This window comes from Mus pahari, chromosome 20 (assembly GCF_900095145.1).
Source record: "Mus pahari chromosome 20, PAHARI_EIJ_v1.1, whole genome shotgun sequence".
Lineage (NCBI taxonomy): Eukaryota > Metazoa > Chordata > Mammalia > Rodentia > Muridae > Mus > Mus pahari.
Window position 1 is genome coordinate 2,924,174 of NC_034609.1, and position 10,144 is coordinate 2,934,317.

General features: G+C 40.9%; 1 protein-coding gene across 1 annotated transcript in view; it reads left to right on the top strand.

The window, feature by feature from the left end:
- The window catches only part of Ttc29 (tetratricopeptide repeat domain 29), a 185,723-nt gene that overhangs the window by 102,626 nt on the left and 72,953 nt on the right, over nt 1-10,144 (top strand). The window contains exon 10 of the mRNA XM_021220729.1: nt 2,939-3,030. Within this exon, the coding sequence (XP_021076388.1) occupies nt 2,939-3,030 (92 nt within the window). The remainder of the gene's footprint in view (nt 1-2,938; nt 3,031-10,144) is intronic.

Consider the following 10,144-nt stretch of genomic DNA (forward strand, 5'->3'; position numbering starts at 1 on the left):
AGGTAGGTAGATAGGTAGGTAGGTAGGTAGGTAAGAAGATAGATAGATAGATAGATAGATAGATAGATAGATAGATAGATAGATAGTCAGGCAGGCAGGCAGGCAGGCAGGCAGGCAGATAGATAGGTAGGTAGGTAGGTAGGTAGGTAGGTAGGTAGGTAGGTAGGTAGGTAGGTAGGAAGACCATCTTAGACCAAATCTTCAGCAAGATACCCAGTGTGGCTCTCACGTACATGAATGCTTCTCTGTTTGGCAAAAAAATGAATCATGCCTTTTCAACCGCTTATGTACCTCCTGGCTCTCAGGCAAGTGTTTAAAGAAATACCAGCTTCATCTCAAGCCACAAAATAAATTTGTTGTCTTTACTTTGGGGAGGGAAACTCTTGCATGGGGCTGCTCCTGGAGGCTGAGGAAGACATTAATTCTGGTTGTTTAGCGTGTAGACTATGTACTATGATGTATGAAATCACAGGACCCATGTGACAGCTTTTAGAGGGAGGCTTTCTCCTTTAAGGAGGAAATTAAATACAAAGAATTCTCCTGGCCTGCATGTTGGAATATGGGACAGGTATGGAAAAGCGGTTGCTGGGTATTACGTCTGTAGTTCCAGCTACTCAAGAGGCTAAGTCAGGGTTGATTGAACCCAGGGTATGGTGCTAGCTTGGAAATGGGGTAAGATTCCATCTTACAAAATGAGAGAGAAGGAGCGTGAGCAAGAGATGGGAGGACACTCAGGTTAGTGCTCACCCAGGACACTCAGGTTAGTGCTCACCCACAGGGTAGCTGGGAACATGAGAGAGTTTTGCTGTGTAAGCCCAGCTCATGCCCTGGAGAAACCTGCCTCAGGTTACTGCTCATTCATGTAGTTGCATTGGTCCAAAGTCTGCACTAATGCATAGGTGTTTTCAGTGTTGCAAACAAGTCACCATTATAAGATTTCATAAGCTTTAAAGCAGTGTCAGGGCCAGGGTGACAGTTTGTATGGAAAGAAAGCAAATGAACTATTTTGGGTTTAAAATATTTTAATAATTAGCTTTCAATTTAAGGCTTTAGAATGTCACCTAAAAATATGTGGACCAAAATAAAGTCCTATAAAGTCTCTTCCTTGGTATTTTTATCCACCAACTCAACAAGGCTTCTTACAAATTTAAAAAATTCAGTGGCTCCATCTCATACCTCAGAACAGCTTCAGGGAAGGCACCTCAGGTTAAGCCAGAGAACTGTCGGCTATGAGGTGGAATGAAAAGGATATCCTCAGGTTTCTACGGAGCTTCATTAAGAGGCCTAAAAATAAGGATGAAGGTAATGATCGCGCCTTGTACATTTTTAAATTGCTAAGGGAGGGCTATCGACGAGGCTCCGTAGGTGAAGAGCTTGTCGTGCAAGTGTGAGAACCTGAGTTTAAACCTCTAGTGCCCACGCAGAACCAGATGTGGCAGGGTGCATCTGTAAGTGCAACACCCCTGCAGCAAGATGAGAGGCAGCAAGTCCAAGGAAGCGCATGGTGCAGCCTGTCTCTGTTACACAGCAAGAACAAGGCGGACTGAGAGCTCTGAGACCTGCGGCTGGCCTCTGGCCTTCACGTACGTGCCACGGTGCGTGTGTGTCCACACGAACACACACACACACACACACACACACACAAAGACAAAAATGATAAAAACATATTATATGCATTCTTTTTTCTTGTTTTTTGAACATTATTACCATAAAACAATAACAAGTTGGAAAGTTGTTAGTGGAGACCCAATTATACTATATCTTATAAATGAATGCAATTGCTACATGTGAATTAAAATTATTGAAAGTGTTTTTTAAAATTTAGAACTCTGGGGGCTCAAAAAAAAAAAAATCAAAACCAGGGTTGGTGTAAACCCATGGGTAGGTCTTAGCTCAAGTTTCTAAACCACAGATCTGCTTCAGATGAGGGATCATGGTGATGTCATTGAAATCATTTCCCAAATGTTAACTTTGAAGAAATAAAGATAAATGTGACATAAAAGCAGATGGGGTAAGGGAAGGAAAAAGACAAGCAAATGGGGAGAAAAGTGTGTGCGTGAACCCTCCTGCTGCCTAACTCAAACAGAGCACACCAGGCAGATGTATACCCCGCCCCCACCCCTCACCCTTTCAAATGCCAGAAAGTGACTTTCACTAATTCCTTCTTAGAAAATGTGCAAAAAGGATTTCCATGAAGGTCCTTGGAGATTTCCTGTGTCCTCATGTGTGTAATAGGTTGGGTCATGTAACAATAAGAAAGAAGAGAGGGCGGGGGGGGGGGAGATGTTGGTTTCTATATTTTCCTCCCCTGACCAGGGAATGGAGGGACAGGGGGTAGGAATTAAAAAGAAGAAAATGACAGCGCACAGTGATGTCAGTGTTGAATTAAATTAAGATCATATGTTTGGCTGTGGCAGCTGCAATCTTTTGATTATCAGGGAAATTGCTGGTAATGAAGTACATTTGTAAGAAATATTTTTAGTGTGAGCTATGTACACATAACACTGCAAGACAAGGCTCTCCTAAATTGACAGATTAAGAAAAGGCCTATTGCCTAAATTCATTCTTTTCAAAGAGCTATTTATAGAAAGAACCATGATATTTGAACTACCGTAGTAGGACATTCTGATAGGACTTACATTACCTTAGGTAATAGTCTCCGTGTTTTAAAATAATGCTGTAAAGCAGTCAATTATTTATTCACAGCTCCATTATATAAATGGGTTGGTTTGGGGGACTGGGATGGGGAAGGGAGTATTTTTACAAAAGGAAGACGTCACTGTCGTGGCTCAAAGACATGTCCATGAAACAAGCCACAGTACAGCCCCAAATAAACCAAGCCAACAAAAAGAGACATTTTGGGTTTGTCTCCTCTGTTATGATGTATCATCCTCAGATGTGGACAGGCTATCCACTCAGCAGGTTCCTCTCCCCACAGGTGCTGAATAGGTACAGTGAGATCGCCTCAAGTCTGGATGATGATCATAGCCTGGGGAGAGCCTACAAGGCGATCGCCAAGGTCCTGCAGAGGTAAGCTAGCACAGCAGTCCTGCTGTCTCTGTGGAGTCACCCAGCTGTGAAAGACTTAAATTGTTTGAGGTCTGTCGCTTTTCATCACCGCCTGCTTAAATTTTAAGCAGTGCCCTTCTTAAGTGACCCTTTGGTTCTAAGTTACTTTAATCCAGTGTGGTAAAAAGATGTATTCAAAGTCTTCTCTGTCCCTCCTTTGTGTAAGCTCCCTTTCGGTTTTCTGTAAGTTTAGTGACGACCTCGAATGAACCAGAGAAAGAAAGAAAAAAAAAAAAAATCAGGTCACATCTCACAGGCCAGGACCTCAGAGAGCCGTGACTTGCCTAACCTTTCCTGAGCATTTTGGGAAGAGTTCCATTTAAACTTCCACCAGGCTCCATCCATTAAGCAAACCTGGCTTAACAGCTGGGTGCAAACATGCCCAACATTTCATATGAAACAGAAAAGTTACCAACAGTTTCTGGGAACAGCTTCTGATATATATCCTTTGGTGGAAAACTTCATGATTGCCCCTCACTTCCTGCAAGGCAGCCATCATTCATCATAAAATATAACTGCATGCAAGCCACTCACAATACCAAAAGTCACCAAACATACAGTCTTGGTTTTCAATAGTTACCTTAGATCCAAAATGTAGCCTGATCAAAATAATTGGAATAGTAGCAGATGTAAATGTGCTACATTGTAACTTCACATTAATCTTTCATTGTTAATGTATACAGGACAGTCTGAAAAGGTGAGGTGTTATTGAAAGGCATTGTGCCTATATGCTTGATGAACTAAAAGTAGAATCATAATATTAAATACAATATACATAATACTAAATACATAAATATTACAAGGATAAGAATCACTACTTAAAATGCCAGTACCAATGAAATGGAAGGAGTACTATATAATATCAGTTAAACATGGTCATTGCTAGACAAATATCTCAAGAGAAGGAATACTAAAGAGAGTATGTATGAATGCTTACTAGAAGAGACAGGTCAGCCACATGTGAGAGAAGCAAGCAGCCTGTAAGTGGACCCTCATAATAAACATAGTGACCAGTCCCCAAAGACCAACCCAGATGTCTTGAAATTTCCACTTTCCAAGTAACAGCTGAGGTGAGATCAATTAGTCTCCAGCTTAATACCTGTTTGGACTGACTTAGTGACACCTGTTTGGACTGACTTAGTGACACCTGTTTGGACTGACTGAGTGATATCTGTTTGGACTGACTGAGTGATTCTGTGCACTTCTTTATTCAGCTCATTTCAGCTACTAAATTACTTGCTTTGGTCTCATCACTGTCCCAAACCAGTGCATCTTATATGTATGTGTAGTGGGGGGGGGGGTGTGTGTGCATTGCATGTGTGCCTGATGCCCACAGAAAACAGAAGAAGAGAGTTTAAGATCCTCTAGGACTAGAGTTATATGTAATCATCAGCAACCATGTGGGTACTGAAAATTGAACCCTGAAACAGCAGTCACGTGCTCTGCCTGTTGTGCTCTCTCTCTCTACCCCAGAAAGTCATTAAATTCCTCATCTATGTAATGACAAGCCTGACCTAGGTTTGCACAGTGATATTAAGGTGTTCCTTCGCATGCTTATAAAATAATTCTTACAAAACAAAATAACCATTACACCATACACAGCTAAAGAGATGAAACCCTTGAGGGAATGTTTTCCTTCAAAAACCTTCTCTTAGCATTTGCTATGTCACAGGATAAATGTTGTGATGGCCTTTGGTTTCTGGTGGCTCTTGTATTTATTTTTGAAATGTCTAGATGCTAAAGGTTGGCTTCAAGTTATCTGCAAAGGTTTATTGTATGTCTCATCTGGGATATTTCAGTCTGTACTTCAGAATTTGAATACCTCATCTGTCCAGTTAAAGCCGAGGGGACAGATTATCAGTGTAAAAATCCTGCTAATCCGGTAACTTTGAAAACACAGATAATCGAATGTTAGAGATGGGAAAGGCCGTAGCTGTCCATGACAGGCCGTGAGGTGGGAAGCTTTGCTTAGGAATGAGGACAATCCTTTTTTATTTTCTTAGCAGCATGGAAGACAGCTCTGGAGATGAGCCAGTTAAGAAAGTACTTGTTGTACATAAAGACCTGTGTTCAGGTCTCCAGCATCCACATAAAGGCCGGGCATGGTGCTGTATGCTATGATCCCAGCACGGTCAAGACAGGCAGATCTTGGGGCTGGCTGGAGAGCTAGTCTAATAGATGAGCCCCAGGTTCCATAAGAGACCCTGTCTCAAAAAGAAATGTGGTGAGCAATTGGGGAAGACTCCTAACATTGTCCTCTGGCATACACACACAAAGAGAGAGAGAGAGAGAGAGAGAGAGAGGGGGAGGAGAGGGAGAGGGAGAGGGAGAGGGAGAGGGAGAGGGAGAGGGAGAGGGAGAGGGAGAGGGAGAGGGAGAGGGACTTATACACACAAATACAGAGAGGAGGGAAGGAGAGAGAGGAGTGGGGAAGGAGAAAGAAGGGGAGGAAAAGAAAGAAACAGAAAGAGACAGAAACTGAAAGAGGCAAAAACAGATTCACATCTTAATTTATGCCAAATAAAACTAATTCCACTTATAGAAATTGCCCTCTACTAAAGTATAGGAAAGCTTTTGATGATTTGTGCACAGACAGACAAGCATTCTTAGTTCTGTAATGTCCTGTAGAATGCAGAAGGGCACAGGCACATTTCTTCTGAAGTCACAGGAGAAAATGTCCCAGGCTGTGATCTTCCCAAGCCAGAGCTGCCAATTCGCAGCGTTGGCTCATGGGAGCATTCAGAGGAGCATGGCCCTGGTCAAGGATAGCATGTCTTGTTCACATCTCTTCAATGTTCGTTCCAACAAAACGATCTGGACAACAACTACAGCCTGGATATTTGGAAATCTTTGGATTAAATCAGTCTGTTAAAGTCAAAACCTTTATGTGTTTTGTGGTCATTTTTAGAAAAATGCTGCTTTGAAGAGTTGATAATAACTTTGAGAAACATGTCTACACACGTGTACTGGTACATAAACATGTCTACACACGTGTACTGGCACATGCTGATTCCATTCACAGTACTGAAATGTCCTGTGCTTAGCAGCATCACACAAGAAGCAACACAGGCAAAATAGAAGAAATTATGGCCGAGATGGCGGAGAAATAAATCAGGTTGTGTGTGAAGCTTAGCATTCCCCTAAATCTAGCCTTCTTTCCTAACCTGCAAGTGACTGGAAGAGTTTCACTAATGGCAGTTCTATCTCTATAAACATATTTTATCTCTTTAAAGGAAATGGAGGAGGAGAGCCATGTCTAGGATAAGTGGGTGTCCAAGTCCATCAGCTGAGTGTGCATGAAGGGTGTATAAGCTGGAAGCTTCTAAAATGGTTACAAGAATTTATACTGTCTTTAGTTGGGAAGCATACTACATTCTCTCAAGATAGGATTTGGTAATATGAAGTCACCCTTTCTTCTCAAGTCAGACCTGGTGTGACTTACAAAGGAAAGCTTCAATAGTGAACATCTTTTTTTTTTTTTTTTTTACTATTAATGTAAATAATATACACTGTACAAGGACTTAAGTAGTGTAAAAAAAATAAACATTTACAATGTCATTTCTTCCTTACTTGACAGAGTAGTGAAGAAAATAGTCAATTTTCAAAGAGCCTTGTGACACTACTCTGACAGTCAGTTGTGACTCATAAAGGAAAGGTGATACGAGAAATTACCACGTAAACATTTATCATCGTTGTTATTATTTTAGCGAGAGGAGGTACAAGTGCATGAAAGCAGGAAAGCCCTTAATTTTCCTGACGAAATGTGTATGCTGTACGTTCTCACTTAACTAATTCATTTGTTGAAATGCCACAGCTCTTCAACAGAATCAGGATAGCTCCCTGAGAGAACGTAGAAAAGAAAGAACCCTGCATCCACGTTGGACACGACTACCTTGTTTCTGGGTTTATTCCATGCCCATTGTAAATTTTCTCACACACTTGAGTTAAATGATTTCCTGGAAAACTTTCCACAGTAGAGATCTTCAAATCAATTTCAACAAAGTTTCCAGTGTGAAAATTACCTTTCTGTTATAGCCAAAGATTAATTTCTCTTTGCTTGAGAGAAACGACATGCCCTAGTAATTTTCATATATTCTCGAAAATGGAACATCCAGGCTTCGAAGTGAAATTTGCAAAAAATGACACGGGGAAAAAGAGACCGCCAGAAACATTTCTATTAATTCTCAGAATTAAGAATGGCGTTTTACATTTTCTCCTGCCGCGTATCCCATTTGCCTTATTACTTTCGTCTGTGGCCCACAAACTTGGTGGCACAATCAACAAACCCCTCTGTGGCCGTTCATCGCTGCTCGCCCTGATTTCCTCTCTCTGAGTAAATGATTAAGTTTTCATGCATTGGTTCAACCAAAATCTATGCTCAGTCAACCACATCCTTTATTGATTACTTCTTCAGCAAACACTAGGCCAAGTGTGATATACATAATTGGGCAGCTGTCAGGGGACGTGGGTGTTAACGGTCCTATTTTCCCAGTTGGAAACTGGAATCACCTTGATACACAAATATTCTGCCCTGTTTCATTCTCATTCTTTGGATCGAGGAGTCCAGGTCCTCGGAATATATGTTTTTAACTCTCTGAGGTCTGCTTGAATGAATTTAATGATTATATCATATAATCTGCTGTTGAAGTTGCACCTGTGCACTGCATATAGGAAAACTGGAATTAATATTTGTCTAACATTTTAACCTTGTCTTTGAACTTATATAAATAATCTGTATCCTCTCTCTAGAAAAAAAAAATTGAACCCAACCTCCCACCAAGGACAGACTAGCTTCTGAATACACTGTTGACGCCCACTTGCAGGCTTCCTTCCCACCCATGTTGTTTATGTCCCAGTAGCTGGATGGGTGGCCTTGATGTGGGTTCTGCGTTTGAGAAATCCTTGTTTCTGAGGGTCTGGAGAGAAGCTCTAAATTCCCAGTAATCGTTGTGTTTATACTGGTTTGCATTTTCCCACTAAACTTCTTTTTGAACTGCTGTTTGATAACAATATGATTTAACTATTCTCAAGAGGCCAAGCCTAATCGAAACTGTACTTCCATCCAAAACCGTACCCAGCTTTCGAGGAACATGAAATACACATAAGCTTTGCCAAGTGTGTTTTAGATAAACAACAACGGTGAATTTTTCCTATGGTTTTAAAGTGGTATGTAAAGATGGTGCCTTTTTTATTTCAATGTTATAGTACAGAAAAGAGCTTGAAAAATTAACATCAGTTTGCTAAAATATTCTTAGCCTTAGAAATATCATTATACTCTATATTTTACTATCATTTTGGCTTATATGCTTTATTTATGCTCATTGAATTTATCAATAGTTTATACTCTTCTTTTTCCAGTTCATCTTAGTTTTGTAGACAGCTAATTTCTGAGATACATTTTTAAAAGTTTTTGAAATTATAATTAAATCATTTTCTCCTTCTCCTTCCTCTTTCTAAATCCTCCCGCATGCTACCCACCCCCTGCTTTCTTTTATATCATAGCCTTTTTCTCTTTGTTGCTATACACATGTGCACATGTATGTGTAGATACATACTGCTAAATACATAAATACAACATGCTCAGTTTGTGTAGTGTTAGCAATCCCAGACAAAGAACTACAGGCAACTAAGAAATGCTGAGATCCGAAGAAATATTCTCCCCCAGGGAAAAGCACACCGATTAGTTGGTTATCAAATACCAAACAGTCTTCCCTGAGAACGTACACATTCAGACAAATACTTGAGTTACAATGGACAGTGAGCCTCTCTTTATAGTTTGATGTGTGCTCCACAAACAGTGCAGGTTTTCTAGACAATCAACCATCCCCCAGTCTGGAAGATGATTCCTGATTCTGGTGTGAAAAATGATGCATACAGAATCAAGAAAGGCAGTAATCACAACTCTGGGAAACATGAAATTCCATTTTATTTCTGCTCTGTAGAGTGTTGGTTTGCCAACAAGCAAGGAAGGATGCATTTGATAGGATCAATAGCCAGGATGCCGTGTGCCTGCTAGGCTGAGCATTCACTAGCGTGAGCATTTACTAACATGAACATTCACTAGAGTGAACATTCACTAGCATATTGTGTAGCAGGGGTTTTCACTGTGGACGTTTAGCTACACAGGGTTTGTGTCTCATGGTAGACAGTTTCTAGCAGAGCCATGGACAGTCACAGTCACCTGTTACTTCACTGACGGTCACTGTTGGAACACTGCCACGTACCAAATTGCTCATTTACACAACTTTCATGTCTGAGCTACTCATAATCGTGTGAAAAATGAAGAAGCTGGAGTTTTCTCTAGGTCTAGAACTTTATTAGTTTCAAAAGAGGACAACAAGAGGAGGTGTGTGTGACCTGGCTCCTAAAGTCCACCCGCTGACTTTAACGTCATCTGGCTACTCTAGGAACAAACTGACTGGCAAAAAGTAATTGTCACCATCCAGAGCTGGAGAGCTCACACAGGGCAAGAGCCTTTCCCTCCGCGGCCTATTGCAAACAGGTGCCCAGAACAAGGCTTCTACATCATCTTGTTTCATGTTCTTTTGAATCACCCCAATAGCAGCACATTGTTACAGATTTGGAGGTATATGTAGTCATTTTATAGAAAGAAAAAAATGGAGTCATGCTTAGAAAAGTTTTTTTTTTTAAAGAGAGAGACAGAGACAGAGAGAGACAGAGATAGAAAGAGAGACAGAGAGACAGAAAGACAGAGAAAAAGAGAGAGAGAGAATTTAAAAAGTAAAGGAAATCAAAAAATGAAGAAAAAAGGAAAGAAAATGTCTATATATAATGCTACTGTGGGGCAAAATTGACTAATATATTTAATGAACATTTTTCCCACTATGTTGTGACAGACTTCCCTAAAGAACTACCACACACATCGTCTGTCTTCTCAGCAGGTGGAACTGAGCAGGTGAAGGGAGCCCCTCCTGTGTGACAGCAGCTGTCAACAGGAAAGGCAGATCTGAAGCCCAGGCAAACCAGAGCACCCCAAGATAGGGATTTGCCAAACACTGGTGCAGAACGGATCGCACCATGTGGTGTTTGAGATGCACTCGAGAGAGCCATGCAT